Source organism: Cherax quadricarinatus, chromosome 49, assembly GCF_038502225.1.
Source record: "Cherax quadricarinatus isolate ZL_2023a chromosome 49, ASM3850222v1, whole genome shotgun sequence".
NCBI classification, from domain to species: domain Eukaryota; kingdom Metazoa; phylum Arthropoda; class Malacostraca; order Decapoda; family Parastacidae; genus Cherax; species Cherax quadricarinatus.
The window spans coordinates 6,876,959-6,895,882 of record NC_091340.1 but is presented as its reverse complement, the minus strand read 5'-3'; the positions used below and the strand labels follow the sequence as shown (position 1 = coordinate 6,895,882).

The 18,924-nt window shown below is 38.4% G+C and overlaps 1 protein-coding gene across 1 annotated transcript; it reads right to left on the bottom strand.

The window, feature by feature from the left end:
• Rpi (Ribose-5-phosphate isomerase) lies at positions 1–11,298 on the bottom strand. The gene is made up of 7 exons (XM_053788448.2): positions 11,134–11,298; positions 9,131–9,191; positions 6,793–6,908; positions 3,543–3,676; positions 3,288–3,429; positions 2,091–2,190; positions 1–271 (listed from the first exon to the last, which is right to left on the bottom strand). The coding sequence occupies exons 1-7, from the start codon at positions 11,296–11,298 to the stop codon at positions 183–185; spliced, it is 807 nt and encodes a 268-aa protein (XP_053644423.1). The 3' UTR covers positions 1–182.
• Positions 11,299–18,924: the final 7,626 nt, after the last annotated feature.

Below are 18,924 nucleotides of genomic sequence, written 5' to 3'. Positions count from 1 at the left end.
TAAATTCAAAACAGGTTTAGAGCATTCTTTAGCATAATACATTACAAATGTACATACAATGATATGTGTATTTAAACTGAAGAAAAAATAAGCTTAATGAGATCAAGATATTAATAAAGAATGAGCTAATATAACCATTAAATGAAGACTGCATTAGACTCAACAAAAGCCTGAGGCAAGTTTCACACTTCTCGTTCCTTCACAGAGCCATCTTCCATTCCAAAGTAAGCAATCTTGGCCATTCCAACAAACAAACCTGTTTCCACAACACCTGAAAAATAAAAGTTATTAAATTTAACAAGTAAAAAAATGGTGAAATCTAAATTTAATTTCTTACATGGTCATTTTAGTAAAGAAATAAGTAGTAACACACTCAAATGCTGCAACAAGGCACTAGGTCATGTCAAAGTTCTTTGTTTCCCTAATGAGAACTGCCCAAATAATTTAGGTACTCAAGCACAATACGAGTTTAATTGAAAATATTACCACAAAACAGTGAACCTGTGGGGGTCATTCAATTCTACAGCTTACACCAAGCCAATCTAGAAAATTTCCTTTGTATTATTTTAAATAATATAAGTACAACCTGTAAACCATTCTAAAGAAAAATATAAGATCAACATTCTAGTACAGTGGAACCTCAAAAATCGAACTTAATCCGTTCCAGGAGCTAGTTCTAAATTCGAAAAGCCTGAAATTCGAAGCAATATTTCCCATAAGAAATAATGGAAATACAATTAATCCATTCCAGAAACCCTAAAATATTCACCAAAAAAATACATTTTATAGAGATTAATTACAGTTTTACATACACACAACAAATGCTATAGTCTTCAATTATGTATAGTAATATAAAATAACATTTTTACTTACCTTTATTAAAGATTGGTGATGGCATCTGGAAGATAGGGAGGAGAGAGGGAGTTGGGGATGTTTGGAAGGAGAATCCCCCTCCATGAGGACTTCCGGTATCAAAGCCCTATCTGGGGTTGCTTCCCTTCTCTGTATTTTAATGCCACTAGGACCAGCTTGAGAGTCACTGGACCCCAGTCTCATAAAATAACTGTCTACTGTCCTCTGTTTCTGTCTCACAAAATAACTATCCAGAGTTGTCTGTTTCTGTCTCATAAAATAACTGTCCACAATCGTCTGTTTCAGTCTCACGAAATAACTGTCCACAGTCGTCTGTTTGTCTCACAAAATAACTGTCCACAATTGTCTGTTTGTCTCACAAAACTAAAACTCCACAGTTGTCTGTTTCTGTCTCACAAAATAACTCCACAGTCATCAGTTTCTATCTCAAAAAATAACTGTCCACAGTCGTTTGTTTCTGTCTCACAAAATAACTGTCCACAGTCGTCTGTTTCTGTCTCACAAAATAACTGTCCACAGTCCTCTGTACATCCAGGCAAGCTCAACAAGTCTCACTCCAATCTCATACTTCTGTATTATTTTTGTCTTCACATCTATGGTGTTTCTCACTTTCTTTACCACAGGGGTACCGCTAGCAAGTTTTTTTGGGCCCATGGCAGCTTATTTCACAGCCCCACAAGCACTAAACACGATTAAATAATCGTAAAATGTGTGAATGAGATCGCAGGTTAGTGTTCACTCAAGCATAAACAAAGCTAGACTGCTCACGGCGCCTGTGCGGGGACGCGGACAGAGCGGGCCAGCGGACAGGTCCCATACCCGGCGGTCCAAAAATAGGGGCGTGTTCGATAATAGGGACACAGTTTGTCCGAAAAAATGGTCTTATTTTCGAAACGTTCGATATGTGATACGTTCGATTTTTGAGGTTCCACTGTATCTGAAATAAACCCACAAGATATTTTGTGGAAAAAGTGGCACTAGGATCATTAAAGCTGTATGTAGCCCTTTCACTTCCAGATAAGAATACATTAATCCCTAAAATAGGAATTAAAGTAAACTCTCAGCATATATATGCTGAGAGAAATAAACCACTATGTACATATCCTGAAAGATGCAAAGGATGAAAGTAAAATAACTGCAAATAAAAATTTGATGGAATACTTAAAACTACAAAATAGAAATAAACCAGCCTTACTTTGGATAAATGATAAACTTACCTGGAATCATCTTAATCTGCTGATTAACTTTCTGCCAATCATATGTGCGATCAAAAACCCAGTCCACAATAAAGTTACCATTGTCTGTCACAACCGGACCCTGAAATCAAATGTATTTTTTAATTCTGACACAGATAAATCTAATGCTCTGTTCATTTGTGCGAAAGATTTTAACTACCCATTTGATTTTCAAAAGGCCGAGAAAGTTTAATCAGATAGGTCCATGGTTCAGAGAAATAAAGTCTAATCAAATTTCATAAAACAATACTATATGTATTATTATAAAAATCATGATGTTTGTTTTGGAATTTTTTTATTTTCCCAGCTCAAATAAATTATTTCAAATGCTGTCTACCTTATTACCTAAGCCATTTTACAAACCTTGAGATATATGAACCAAGGGAAAGTTTTACAAAATTATAACTGCTGACTGCTCGTTCTACTCCCCACCCATCTTCACTTAGTATGACAGAGTCAATCCAGGCAAATAATACTTTTAAACATTTTGATACTGTCTTCCATGGCTTGGTTGGCAATGCTCTCGCCTCACACACACTGTACATGGTTTGATTCGAGACATGGATGGAAATGCTGAGCATGTCTCCTTAAACTTGCTGTCCATGTTCACCTAGCAGTTAAGCAGGTGTCTGGGTGTTACTTGACTGGTGTGGGTTGCATCCTGGGGGACAAGACTGAAGGGCCCCAATAGAAAGAAGACAGTCCTCAACGACACACTGACTTTCTTGGGTTATTTTGGGTGGCTAACCCACTGGGTTAAAAATCTGAACAAATCTTATCTTAAGAACACAGAAAAAGGTCAATTAAACAGTGTAGTCATAATGTGTGTTATTAAGGATATACAGCCTCTCCTCACTTAGTGATGAATTCGTTTACCAACATGGTCTTAGGAATGGAACTTCATTGGACTCTCATCTACACAGAATGCACAGCTAATGATAATTACTTATTAAATGAGAGGTTATATATTATTTATGGGGAAGTATTAACTCAGTGTTATACAACCCATGGAGAATGGGAAGTAATGAGGTTTGCTCCAAGAGGAGAGTTGCTCTAATGCCATGGATCAAGAGCCTTCAGCACCCTCTTGAAGAGTTAAACGAGTGAGGCACCACATCCACTGTCGATTCTTTTCAAACATACATATAAACCTTTTCCATATAATTACATGCAACTTACTGCTTTGGCTTTAGCTTGTCTTAATACAGCTTTTCCGCCGAGCTCCAACTCAATTTTCAACTGAACAGTACGATATGCCATTGGAACAACCTCAATTGGAATCCCTTTTGTCCACTGTTCACCAAGGGCTGTTGAGTCTTTCCTGGTAAAGAATACATTACAGGATTAGCAACTTTAACAAATTAAATGTATGTATAACAAAATATCTAATTTTCTACACACACATAATAAAAGGTGATTACACAGTATCCTAACCTGTAATCTGCAACAACTATAAAAAGTTTGGCCGCTGCAGCAACAATTTTTTCCTGCAAGTGGCATCCTCCACCGCCCTTGATGAGGGTTAATTTAGCATCTGCTTCATCGGCACCATCAATGGCCACGTCCAGCTAAAAAAATACACAACCTCAATACATTATATCACATTTTGTAAAGTTATTGTAGACAAACAGTTCATATACAGTATTGTACTTCTGATATAGAGGTTATTTTTAGAAATGTTATTATGTAAAGATTATATACTAAATGTTGAAACCTATGTGACCATAATTTATGACCTAAGCAATATACAGTAGGGCCCCACTTATACGGCAGGTTAGGTTCCAGGTTACCGCTGGAAAGCAGAACGCCACTTTTTTCCGCTTATAAATGCATATAAATGCCAGATAACAATTTTACATATACTACATGTATTAAGTTTGCAATAGAACTAGGCATTAAGAACAATAAAGGTAAAATACACAACACAGTACACTCATTACTTACCTTAAAATATTTGTAGTCTTAATGTAGGGCGAGAGGCGAGTAGTATTTATTGCAAGAAGTGAGGTATGGTAGCCAGCCAGGCCACCCCACCCACACGTAATATACTATGACATTTAAAGCGCCCCATAGCAATAAAATTTACAAACAATACACTCATTGCTTACCTTAAAATATTTGTAGTCTTAATGTAAGGTGAGAGGCGAGTAAATGAGATAAAACAAATAAACGAGAGAGAGAACGAGTAAATGAGAGAGTAGAGAGATGCGGAGTATGTAAATAAGCAGACAAACACGTCTAGTTTTGGTTCATACATGTTCATCTATACGTGACGTCTCGTATTTATGTTAATTTATTCAACTGTGGGGTGTATTTATCATGTTTATATGTTACATATACAGTGGACCCCCGGTTAACGATATTTTTTCATTCCAGAAGTAATTTCAGGTGCCAGTACTGACCAAATTTGTTCCCATAAGGATTATTGTAAAGTAGATTAGTCCATTTCAGACCCCCAAACATACACGTACAAATGCACTTACATAAATACACTTGCATAATTGGTAGCATTGGGAGGTGATCGTTAAGCGGGGGTCCACTGTATTTATATGTCCAACCGCCCAGGGAGGTACTACCGTCCTGCCAAGCGAGTGTAAAACGAAAGCCTGTAATTGTTTTACATGATGGTAGGATTGCTGGTGTCCATTTTTTGTCTCGTAAACATGCAAGGTTTCAGGTACATCTTGCTACTTCTACTTCCCTTTGGGTCACACTACACATACATGTACAAGTATATATATATATACATACCTCTCTAGGTTTTCTTCTATTTTCTTACTAGTTCTTGTTCTTGTTTATTTCTTATCTCCATGGGGAAGTGAAACAGAATTCTTCCTCCGTAAGCTATGCGTGTTGTAAGAGGTGACTAAAATGCCAGGAGCAAGGGGCTAGTAACCCTTTCTCCTGTATAAATTACTAAATTTAAAAAGAGAAACTTTTGTTTTTCTTTTTGGGTCACCTTGACTTGGTGGGATATGGCCGGTTTGTTGGAAAAAAAAAATATTTATATGTTACATATGTTATATATGCTTCTAAACTGTTGTATCTGTTGTGCCTCTGCAAAGACAGTGATTGTGTGTGAGTGAGGTGAAAGTGTTCAATGAAAGTATGTATTTTCTTTAGGAATTTTCTTTCTTTTTGGGTCACCCTGCCTCGATGGGAGACGGCCGAGTTGTTGAAAAAAAAAAAGTTAGTGCATTTATTATATAATTTTGAAAAAAATATCATAGATGGATTAATGAAAATGTTTATATAAACATAATACACAACATTTAATGTGCCTGAGTGATTATTATTGCATATTATCATTATTAATATGGTGTCCTCAAGACTAATAAGACACTCTTAGTGATTTTAATGTGTACTTTCATGCCAGCACAATGTGTAAGTTTATTTAGGTACAGGTACACATAAGTATAATTATCAGAGTATATATAAAACATGAAATATGTAACTTTAAAACACTTGAAATTTTGGAAAGTTTCCAGACATAATGGAGAGATGCAGTGCTCAAGAAGAATGTAAACAAACTAGGTGGGGGCACGGTGACTGTATTAGAAAATCAGGTGGGGGGAGGCGTATAATGAGTTTTAGTCATACATAATTTGAAATGTCCATATTAGCGGAATGCCGTAAGGCAAAACACCGTAAAGTGGGGCCCTATTGTACTATACATAAAACAGAGCAATGCAAGTTAGAAAATTCTAAATATGGAATATAACTGGAATAAACCAGGCAATTTGTCTTTAGGTAAAGAAAGCAGGCCATGATTTAACAGACTTTGGAAATACAGTGGTACCTTGGGATATGAACTTAATTCGTTCCAGAAGGCTGTTCGAGTGCTGATACCGAACGAATTTGTTCCCATAAGGAATAATGGAAATTAGATTAATCCGTTTCAGACCCACAAAAATACACTTACAAAAGCACTTACATAAATACACTTACATAATTGTTAAAGTTTTGAGCTGTTCATATCTCGAGGTACCACTGTACTGGGCAAAATTTGACGAGGCAATTAATTCAGAAACAGCAGAGTCCATTGGTTACACAATTGTCTGTTACTGTTATGATCATGGCAAAATAACCTCATTTTATACACCACAACTGCTATTACAGGCAACTCCCCACTCCTAATAGTTCATTAAATAAAGGGTTTACAGTAAAACAAAACAAAAAAAAAACTTCATGGGGAAGTGGAGAAGAATCCTTCCTCTATAAGCCACGTGTAAGAGGCAACTAAAATGCCAGGAGCAAGGGGTTAGTAACCCCTTCTCCTGTATAAATTTCTAAAAGTGAAAAGAAAAACTTGCATTTTTCATTTTAAGTCACCCTGCCTCAGTGGAATACAGCCGGTACACTGGAAAAAAAAAAAAGCTCACAGGCTACATGAAAACAGGATATTAAAACACTGTTCCACAAAGCAAGAAAACAATTCATAAGAATGAAGGCAGTACACTGGCCAACATGTGAAAATTTCTTAAAATCCTGGAGTAACTTGATTAAAATGAAGCTGTCAAAAATTTTTTTTTAGTAAAATTAGTAGTCAACTTATCTAATGGTTAATTTGCATTCTGAATGCCTAGTGAAAATTGGAAAACTAGGTAAGAACAGCAGTAGAACATCATGAAACAGAAGCTACTTTGTTACCATGTTCCAGTAGCCTAAAAGAAATAATTCAAACCTGAGGTGTGATCTCAAGATCTGAAAGTTCCAGATCATGATTAATTATTAACTGCCGAGCTTGGAAAGATGTAGGAATACACAGCACCTTCAGTCCTTCTTTGTGCACGCGCTGAGCTGTAAAAAAATTAAATTTAAATACGTATACCGTAATTTTAATAAGAGGGTCTGTAAACAGAGTGGTCTGACGGATGAAAAATATATAGAAAAGAAACGATAAGAATTATGCCACATAATTGGTATGTCCAGGGATACCTCTAGTCTTCACTTACATAGTCAAGGAAAAGAGCAAACCCATACATGTCCTAAAGAGTCTGGAGAATGGGTCGTAAGAAAGTTTGATCCAGAGAGAAAGAGTAGCTCCAATTTTTTGGATGAAGACAGCATTGTATGACCCTTGTGGGTTTAGTGTTTAGTTATGATTGTAATAATAATGAATCAATTTATGTGCCACAGTTACACTGCAGCAGCAATTATGCCAATACAGTGGACCCCCGCTTAACGATCACCTCCCAATGCGACCAATTATGTAAGTGTATTTATGTAAGTGCGTTTGTATGTGTATGTTTGGGGGTCTGAAATGGACTAATCTACTTCACAATATTCCTTATGGGAACAAATTCAGTCAGTACTGGCACCTGAACATACTTCTGGAATGAAAAAAATATCGTAAACCGGGGGTCCACTGTACTCTACCGCAATTTATGCCTGTCATATTGTATCAACCCTTACAATGTTGTTCTTTTACTTATAATCATTAGCTTAACTGTTCTATTTTTATGTGCATCTTCAAATTTTATACAAGTACTGTATGACTGTGTAGTCATAATTTTTCTTGAAAACAAATAGCAGAATTGTTTTATAGATGAATGGTTCAGAGAACCGACACATTGATAAATTAGACACATGTGCAACTCTTGGGTATATAAGCTACTTCTCCACAGATATGCTGTATTCTATTCAAGATTGATGGATTGACCACATCGACTCAAGGTTGAGGGACTGATTACCTCATTCTCTTCCTGTTCTTCACGTTTCTCCTTTGTATGGACTGATGAAGCCACTGTGTAGCGAAACGCTTCCTCAATAAAGATACCCAAGAGTTGCACATGTGTCTAATTTATCAGAAATGTTTTACTGGTACCAAGTCAACAGGCAGAATTTTACGACATACTGAATGTTCAAAGAACAGTAAACTCTCGATGTAATATTTTTAAAATAATGGCCAAAATCCATTGGGTAAATTGTACTTTTAGCTCCTTGTTTTCACTGTTTTTAGTGCAATGTAAGTGCAAATTATGTATACACTATATTAAGTATATAGTAGAGTACTTTAAGTGTTTTTTTGTTTTTGCTATTTTCTAACAATTCTGATTTAGCAATCACTCAGACAATTCCCCCTATTAGTTTGTTATATAGATTATTTATTCATAAGTAAGAATCTCTTTTTATATTTTTGAACTTACAGGCTAAGAAGAGTTGTTATACTACCTCAACATATCAAGGCTCAGCACTATCTAAGGTACACGACCACCCTCTAGAAGGCTGTTCACAACAGTCTGTTAATGCCCAGGTACATTTACTGTATGCTATACGACTAGGTAAACAGAGGAAGCAGGTGTAAGGAAAAATATCCAATGCCTCCTCTCACCTCAGGTTTGAGCCTGGAGCCTTCTGTTTTGAGCCAGAGTTGCTGCCACTGAACTATAAGCCACTATTAACAAAGTTTGCCTAGAGAGCATATACAACAAAGCAGAAATAAAAAGTGACAATAGTACAGGCAAAGACTGACTTAAGGCTACACTAATGAAGGAAAGAAACCAATACTTTAGAATGTTTACATGATACATACAAAGATGGAGTCACTGAATTTGACTGTCTAATGTTTGATAAATAATGAAACAATTTATTATATGGCAATACTCGGCAAAAATAGAAACAATATTATATATAAATATACCTAGTAATTACCGCACTATCTTTATTATATGTAAATATACCAAGTAATTACCACACTGTCCTTTTACCATGAAGAATTTGAAGTATCAGAGCCTCATTAATAATTTAAAATAAACAGAGGAAAGAAATATATGGATGAAATGAATTACTGTCAACAAGTATGAAAACAGACTCAAGTTTCAGACCAACCTTCCATTGGTACAATGTTCCTTTCAGAGAAGAGCTTTATGAAGTCATACAATATACATTTAAGACTCTGCAAAATATTGTCTTAATAAAAACCTGTTCCACAACTTCTATGTCATCATAATAAATTTAAGTTTGGAATAAAAATAGTAAAAAAAAGCAATATATATATTGTATATACAGTACGTACTTACCAAGTCTTTCAACTGCATAAACAACAGTGGACCCACTGCCAATCCCAACTCGGTAAGCATCCTAAAAGAAATACGTAAAAATATATTATCTTAGGTTAAGTCATCATAAATCATATATTTACTACAGGGATATATATATATTCAAAATATGCTAATTGTTTATTCTGGTGTCATGTATAATTTCAAACTTTTACATTGGTTTTATATCGTGCAATATATACTGATGGGACCCTTCTCTAGGTGCAAATGTGGGGCCCTAGAGCATTAGAAGTAAATGAAAAGGATTCAAGGAAAAATGCTTAGATTTCTCTGAGGTTGTTTGAACAGCTAGATAAAAAATATTAAATTTACTTATATGTGCTGAAAGAACTTTGTATAATGCTGATCAAAAAAAAAAACATCCTCATAGCACATGTGAACACTAAGACATGCAGTAACTAGGACATTTAGTAACATGATGTGTTGGTCTAGTTATTCCTTGGGCCAACACCATACACTACAATACCCACAATCATCTCATAATCTTTCAAAAGGCCAGAATCAAACCTACATCACAGATGCTATTTAGAATTGTTGTTACTACCAACACAATTACTCAAAACACAGGCAGTTTAATGATGTGGGAAATACTTGCCCAATACATCCTACCCTAGCAGAACACAACCATCATGTAGCTCTGTCCTCCAACCTGCACCACCTCACCTGACTCATTACCATATATACTCTCATTTCTATTTCTGTACTGGACTGATAAAGCCAATGGAACTAAATGGAAATAAGCCACTTAGTATGACTTTTAGGTTACCCTTGGCAGTTTACATATACATTACTATGAAAGCTTAAGTGCTAGAGCACTCAGCTCACACACTAAGGTCCGTGGTTCAATTCCCAGTACAGGCGGAAAGATTAGGACATTTCTCCTTTAGACACCTGCTGTCCATATTCACCTAGCAGTAAGTAGGTACCTGGGTGTTAGTGGACTGGTGTGGGTCACATCCTGGGGACAAAGCCGACCTAATTAGCAGAAAATGCTCTGCATAACAAGCGGCTTTCAATTGTATAGTAGTATGTCACTGATGTCAGCTATGGTCTGTATAAGTTGTATCATTATTATTAAAATCAAGGGGAAGCGCTAAACCTGTAGGATTATACAGCGCCTGTGGGGGGAATATGGAAGGCATTCAGGCTTAATTCAGGGAACTGGAGCACTGATCTAATTCCCTAGATCAAGAGCCCCTCAACAGCATCAAGGAACCTTCCTTGAGAGGAAGTTGTATCATGTACTTGCAGAAATAAAGATTATTATTACATTATTATTTGTAATCTAACATATGGACAATGATGATTAGTATCATTTATGAGAACAATAAACCTGGATTATTATTATTATAATCAAGGGGGAAGTGCTAAACCCGGAGGATTATACAGTGCCTGGGGGGGGATGTGGAAGGCATTCAGGCTTAATTTGGGGATTATTATTATTATTATAATCAAAAAGAAGCGCTAAGCCACAAGGACTATACAGCGCTGCTTAATTTGGGGAACTGGAGCACAGATCCAATTTCCTAAATCAAGAGCCCCTCACCAACATCAAGGAAGCTTCCTTGAGGGGCAATAAACCTGGAAGGGTCGGACATTGCTGATGGAATGGAGAAATAATGATGTATGATCAGCGGAAAGGTATCTTAAGATACAGACGCTAAACCCATATGGATCATCCAGCCCAAATATTACATTTAGGGGAAAGTGCTAAACCCATACGGATCACACAGCACCTTGGTAATGGGAGACAATTAGGTTCAACCCAAAGGAGAGGGTAGGTCCAATTCCTTGGATCAAGAGTTAATTATCAGAATTAAAGAGTTTCCCCTAAGGGAAAGGAGAGGGTATATAGCTCCAACTCCTAGAATCAAGAAGTTGGACAATGAAGAAATGTCCAGATTCCAACTCCTAGGATCAAGCCAGGCATGGAAATGCATCGTAAAAACACGACCATTTCTGACCTTGACGTGGTTGTCAACTGCCTTATAGGCAGCTGCCTTCTTGGAACTCTCCACCTGGTCCATGGCACTCCCTGGCACTGCTCTATGACTCCTCTGGACGCCGCTGAGGGAGAAAGTTCCACCAATTTTACCCTTCAGATTTTGACTCAATTGATGCAAGATCATGGCGTTGCATCTTTACAATTATTTCCTCCGATAAATTTATAATTAAAGCCGACGATTATATATAATTTATAACAAGCATGTTTTTTCTAAATTTAAAAAATCTAATTGATTATTTAAATATTTACAATTAACTGAGAAATAATAATATGTTTGCAGCTCTTATTTTAATAAGGTGTTTTGCCTAGTGTCTTGTTTACACTCACTGTTATTATTATTATTATTATTATTATTATTATTATTATTATTATTATTATTATTATTATTATTATTATTATTATTATTATTATTATTATTATAATTATTATTATTATTGTATTATCATTATTACTTGTATTTATTTTTAATATTTTATTATTATTATTATTATTATTATTATTATTATTATTATTATTATTATTATTATTATTATTATTATTATTACTGGAAAATACTGTATATATTTTCCAGAAATTCAGTATTTATATGTAAATAGATGGCCATACTGTATTTAATAATATTTATGTCATAGAAAACGGAAAGCCTGCGTCTGCGCAGACGAGACTCGCCATCTTGGTCTTGAATTTTGTACAAACGTTGGTGTAATGGGAAGAATTTTTCGTGCTCTAGAGGTTAAAATTGGATTGACATCTCTCAAATAGGAGGCGAAATTGTTGGATGTGCATTCCTGCATAACTTGAGATATCAGACGACTGGACAAGACAGCTCCAGGAACCTCAGATAAGCTCTCTAGATTTGTGTATAATTCTGGCCAGTGTTTTCATAAATTTAGTTAGTGAGGTTTTTCTGAGTATGATACAACTTAATATCCAGTCAAATTGGTGAGTGATATTAAGATATATTTTCCTTCTGTTATGTATATGTGAATTTATATATAATCATTTTTTAATATACAGTCCACAAATTTATATATTTACCAGTATTCCTGGTTTATGTATATTTCATTTAATTAATAGATCCAGAGCAACTTGTGGTTATGACAGTGGTAGGTATCGAATGGGGACATTTTTTGCGACCTAGGTGTCCCAAATTCCTACTTGTCTAACTGATAAATAATAATTATCTGTTCATTTACTGTTATGTACATAATGATACATTCAGCTAAATGCAATTTTCCACAATTACTATTTGTGAAGTGGTAAACCTGTAAGGGTTCACTACTAGCATGAAGCAGTAGGCCAACAGCAAATTAGGTCAATTTTGTTCTCAGGATGCGACCCACACCAGTCGACTAACACCCAGGTACCTACTGATGGGTGAACATGGACAGCAGGTGTCTTAAGGAAACACGTCGTAATGTTTTCTGCCGTATCGGGGATCGAACCCCGGACCTCAGTGTGTGAGCTGAGTGCGCTACTAATCAAGCATTTTGTTGTGTTTGTTCACCAATACCCGAGATCAGCTCTGTTAAGAGAGGCTACCCACATATGTTCCAGATATTTTTTTTTTTTCATTCGAGGTGCCTTGAAGACTATGTGGGCTCTTGATCCAAGGAATGGGATCGATACCCTCCTTCTTTCTTGGGATGAACCTTATTGCCCACCATTCTCCTCCGGGTTTAGCGTTTAAAAAAAATATATAGTAATTTTTACTAGTCACAGCAAATTCAAAAATTCTCAGCAGTCCATTTGATGATTTTTATTTTTTCCAACTTTATTAAATAAATATAATTGTGATACGAAAAGAATTAAAAAAGAAAGAATAGTTCCTTCATGAAAGAATAGTACACTCCTTCAAGAATAGTCTACTCCTTCAAGAATAGTTTACTCCTTCAAGAATAGTTTACTCCTTCAAGAATAGTTTACTCTTTCAAGAATAGTTTACTCCTTCAAGAATAGTTTACTCCTTCAAGAATAGTTTACTCTTTCAAGAATAGTTTGCTCCTTCAAGAATAGTTCACTCGTTCAAGAACAGTTCACTCGTTCAAGAACAGTTCACTCGTTCAAGAACAGTTCAATCGTTCAAGAACAGTTCACTCGTTCAAGAACAGTTCACTCGTTCAAGAACAGTTCACTCATTCAAGAACAGTTCACTCGTTCAAGAACAGTTCACTCGTTCAAGAACAGTTCACTCGTTCAAGAACAGTTCACTCGTTCAAGAATAGTTCACTCATTCAAGAACAGTTCACTCGTTCAAGAATGGTTCACTCGTTCAAGAACAGTTCACTCGTTCAAGAACAGTTCACTCGTTCAAGAACAGTTCACTCGTTCAAGAATGGTTCACTCGTTCAAGAACAGTTCACTCGTTCAAGAACAGTTCACTCGTTCAAGAACAGTTCACTCGTTCAAGAACAGTTCACTCGTTCAAGAACAGTTCACTCGTTCAAGAACAGTTCACTCCTCAAGCGCACTAGAGAATGGAAGAAACTTCTGTACTTGTTATCCAGCAATCCTAAACCAGCACACATGTATGGTTTACCCAAGACCCCATAAACATAATATTCCTCTCAGACCAATCACGTCAGGTATAGGCAGTGCACCACACAAACTAGCCGGAGTTCTTGCCAAACATCTTTCCTGCCTTCTGGGAACCATCTACCCCGCTCATCTTAAGCATTCAGGCGACCTTCTCTACCGCATCTGAAACCTCTCCATTCGTAACAAGAAACTAAGCAGTTTGGACGTGACTTCTCTCTTCACTAAAGTACCTACCACAAAAGCCATCGAGGTTCTACGACGTAAAGCCAATCAGAACCTTAATCTTCCTCTACCTCCCGGAGATTTTGTTGGCTTGATTGAACTCTGTGTTAATTTCAACTGTTTTTCTTTCAATAACAGGCCCTACAAACAAACCTACGGCATGGGGATGGGGTCCCCCATCAGTGCCGTCTTAGCCAATTTGTACATGGAACACCTAGAGTCCGAACACTTCGCCAACATCATCCCTTCAAGCGTCACTTGGTTACGTTACGTGGACGACGTCCTCGTAATAACTCCCAAACGTTTTGATGTACGGGATCTTCAGGCAAGGCTCAACGCAGTTGAACCGGCGATCCAGTTTACACTAGATCGTCCTCATTCACAAAGTAGATAACAACCTAAGATTTCAAGTTTACCGGAAACCTACAAATAAAAATGATCTCACACACTTCTATTCCAGTCAAAATATTAAGTCCAAAAGAGGCATCATCATCGGATTTTTCCTAAGAGCGTACCGAATTTGTAGTCCTGAGTTTCTTGACGAGGAATGTACAGACATTCACCAAACCTTCACCGATTTACATTTTCCTTCCTTTTTTATCAAAGACTGCAAGAAAACAGCTCTTCAGATCATTAATTCTCCACGCACCATCACCACTCCTAACAAAGTTATAATTCTTCCCAACAGCCAGGTAGCACTGAACGTTTCTAAAGTACTTCCACAAGCTAACACCAGAGTCGCCATCGCTTCCAGCACTTCAATAAAGGATCTAACCAACACAATTCAAAACACCACCAACCAGTCAACGCAGGGGTTTACACTATACATTGTGGAGGCTGCGACAAGATTTATATAGGTGAAACAGCAAGAAACCTCGACACCCGCCTCAATGAACACATTTACGCATGTAGGAACGATAACTTGAACAACGCTTGTGTACAACACCGAAATTCGACCAATCATCTCATGAAGTTCAGGGACGCCCAATTAGTGATCAAAGAAACTAATTTCCGCAGACGCAAGTGCCTTGAATCATCACTAATCGCTGTTTCTAATACGATTAAACAAAACAAAGGCAGCTTCACCATCTCTGAAGTCATAGCAAAAATCCTCCTGAAAACAGTAAACCCTGCCATCACATAGTCTCTCCTACTGCACAAGCATATTACAGAGAATGAACACTGAAACAGGCCTTCTCTATCCAGCCTCCTATAGAAATACTTGTCAAACCTAATTTTATGTTACCCAAGTAATAGCTTTTATATCCTTTTACTCATGTGCAAGTTAATTGTTCTACCATATTGTATTACTACTACTACTACTAGAACTTATATCACCACTACTACTACTACTAGTTGTTAGGCAAGACACATATGCAACAGTTAGGTATCTTTATTTCGAAACGTTTCGCCTACACAGTAGGCTTCTTCAGTCGAGTACAGAAAAGTTGATAGAAGCAGAAGAGACTTGAAGACAATGTAATCAGTCCATCACCCTTGAAGTTTTGAGGTGGTCAGTCCCTCAGTCTGGAGAAGAGCATTGTTCTATAGTCTGAAACAATATGGAGTTGAAGTGACAGGATGGAGCCTTATATAGCGCCAGGAGGTGAGACGTAGGTCACTAGTAGAGGCAAGAACGTAGATGTTGGGAGGTCATGTCCCTCTCAAATCCAGCCGTTCTCACTAGTAGAGGTTGCCGAAGTTGATTTCAGGTCTGTACCAAGATACCCTTGTGTTGCAGTGTCTGACAGATTGAACATTAAAATGGTATAAAATACCGACAGATTGTTAGGTAAGACACATATGCAACAGTTAGGTATCTTTATTTCGAAACGTTTCGCCTACACAGTAGGCTTCTTCAGTCGAGTACAGAAAAGTTGATAGAAGCAGAAGAGACTTGAAGACGATGTAATCAGTCCATCACCCTTGAAGTTTTGAGGTGGTCAGTCCCTCAGTCTGGAGAAGAGCATTGTTCCATAGTCTGAAACAATATGGAGTTGAAGTTGTTGTTAAAGATTCGCCGGTATTCTCCCGGCCCGGGTCCTTCCAAGTGGTGGCCCGGCACTGGCTCCCTGTCTAGGGAGTGTCTGAGACCTAAGTCTCCCATGGGAGGAGGCACAAGTACCCCCCTCATCTTGTGAGCTACAAACTTGGGCTCTGGCACCAACCCTGCCCTAGAAGGGCAAGGCATGGTGTCGATCGTGCTAGCGCTGTGCTCTTCTGTGTGGAGTGTCGTGTGTTGGTGTTCATTTTCATTCATGTTGATTCGCTGGTACTTCCGGCCCAGGTCTTCTCCAGATGGTGACCCAGCAGTTGCCCCCCGGGTGGGGGTGACGATCATCATCTTTCTTCTTTCTTGGCCCTCCGGTTGGAGGGTGTCGTCTTCTTCTATCTTGCGCTGACTTCCCCAAAGAGAAGCGCAGTCGGGCAGAGGCAGCAGTTACAGGGTCGATTGGAGCCACACCCCAGCTTTAGCGGACAGCAAAGTGCTGTGTGAATGGTCATGGATAGTCGTGCTAGACGAGGGTACCGTCTTCATGGTCCCCATTCTGAAGCATCCTGAATTTCCTCTTTGAGTTGTACTCGACTTCCGCAAGGTGTTGGGTGTTGGCAGTGAGTAGTCTGGTCATGTCTGCAGTGGTGTATGTAACAGTTTGGTCGTAGGTATACTTGACTGTTCCATCCTGGAGGTGCTGATGGATTTCTGAAGACAGCATTGTGTTCTTATACTGCTTGGTTGTGTAGAAGTATACACCCTTCAGATATCGGACTTGTTGTGGTGCAGCAGTGTCAGTGGTAGTGGCACCGTGAGGTGCATCCGCAGTTTCTTGTGTTTTTGCTTTCTTGGCTGGTGGCTGAACTGGTGAGGGCGAGATTTCCGACTAGTCAGTTGCTCTAGCAGTGGATGCAAGCGGTAGTGGACTCTCATTGGTGGGGTTTGCCGACGTCTCAGTGGTCTCTGATTGGTCCATCTCTGTGTCTAGTGGAGGTTGTGACAGCGGTGGAGCAGCGGTGATGCTGGTAATATTTGCAGTAGATTTTAGGATCTCAGTGGAAGGTGGTGATGCAGGGAATGTGAGGCCAGGCATATTATTTAGTTTGAAAAGTTCATTGATGGTGGTGTTGAAGGAACCAGGCTCAGCTGCATTCTGTACATGAGCATACATAATGCGACAAAGAATCTTGGTGGAGTTGGCAGGGAAGTGGTGGGAGCAGCTTGTGTGGCATGTAGTATCTTGGTAGTGTTTGCTTGAAGCTTGGCGATAGCAGAATATGTGGTTGCTTGTGGGTTGGGTTTCTTTTGTTGTTGTTGTTTCTTGAGTATGTCTCTTCTGGTAGGGCACCTGGCAGCAAGAGTATGGTGGTCATTCTTGCAGTTCAAGCATTTAGGTGGTGAAGCAGTAGTGCAATTCTTGAAGTCATGACCCTCACGGCCACAGGTGGAGCAGAACTTCTTGTCCTTGGTAGGACAATCATTTGTGGCGTGTAAGTATGAGTAACAATTATAGCACTGTGAGATATGTTGGAATTTCTCTGCTTCGATGAAGGCTGGGTTGATGTGGAAGTAGTGAATAGCCAGGCCCTCAGCGAGAGCTCTGGCTGCCATGTTGACGTCACTGAAAGTGATCTTCAGCATGGATGAAGCATTGGGTATTTTAGTAATGAAGTCCATCTTGGCCCATGGGTTCTTTGCTTCGATAGATGACTTGATTTCTTCAGTGGCCTGTACAGTGATAAGGTTGTCGAGTCGCTTGAGGAACACAGTTCTCCTGGCCCTCAGTGCTGGGGAAGTCAAGACAAGAAATCCCTGATCTCGTAGAGTGGTAGTAGCAGTGGTGGTAAGTAGTTTCTCAGCCTCTGTGTCGTCTGTACAGACGACAACAAAGGCCTCTTTGAGCGATAAAATCGCATTACATTTGACTTGCAGCCTGCCACTAACGACAGCTGCAAGTGCTAGTTTGGACGACTCATTGGTTGTGCCACTCGCTGGTTTGATCTTTACTCTGTTAGAGTAATGCATCGTGAGTAAGCAGTGCTCTGGTGTGTTTTGAACTACGTGTGTGGAGTTGAAGTGATAGGATGGAGCCTTATATAGCGCCAGGAGGTGAGACGTAGGTCACTAGTAGAGGCAAGAACGTAGATGTTGGGAGGTCATGTCCCTCTCAAATCCAGCCGTTCTCACTAGTAGAGGTTGCCGAAGTTGATTTCAGGTCTGTACCAAGATACCCTTGTGTTGCAGTGTCTGACAGATTGAACATTAAAATGGTATAAAATACCGACAGGTTGTTAGGTAAGACACATATGCAACAGTTAGGTATCTTTATTTCGAAACGTTTCGCCTACACAGTAGGCTGGATTTGAGAGGGACATGACCTCCCAATATCTACGTTCTTGCCTCTACTAGTGACCCACGTCTCACCTCCTGGCGCTATGTAAGGCTCCATCCTATCACTTCAACTCCATATTGTTTCAGACTATGGAACAATGCTCTTCTCCAGACTGAGGGACTGACCACCTCAAAACTTCAAGGGTGATGGACTGATTACATCGTCTTCAAGTCTCTTCTGCTTCTATCAACTTTTCTGTACTCGACTGAAGAAGCCTACTGTGTAGACGAAACGTTTCGAAATAAAGATACCTAACTGTTGCATATGTGTCTTACCTAACAACCTGTCGGTATTTTATACCATTTTAATGTTCACTACTACTACTACTACCACTAGTATTGCACCTCACTCTGAGCCTATATATACCCTCTGTGTCCATGTATTGTTTGTAACAGCTTGAGAAAGCTCCTGGAGAGCGAAACGTCACCACAATAAAATGTCACATTAGTTGCACTTGTGTCCTTTTACTTTACATATTGTCGGTAATTCTACCAACATTATTACCTTCAAGGACAGTTAACTCCTTCAAGAACATTTACTCCAAAAACAATTCACTCCTTCAAGAATCCTTCATTTCAAATAAAGGATATTAATAATCAATA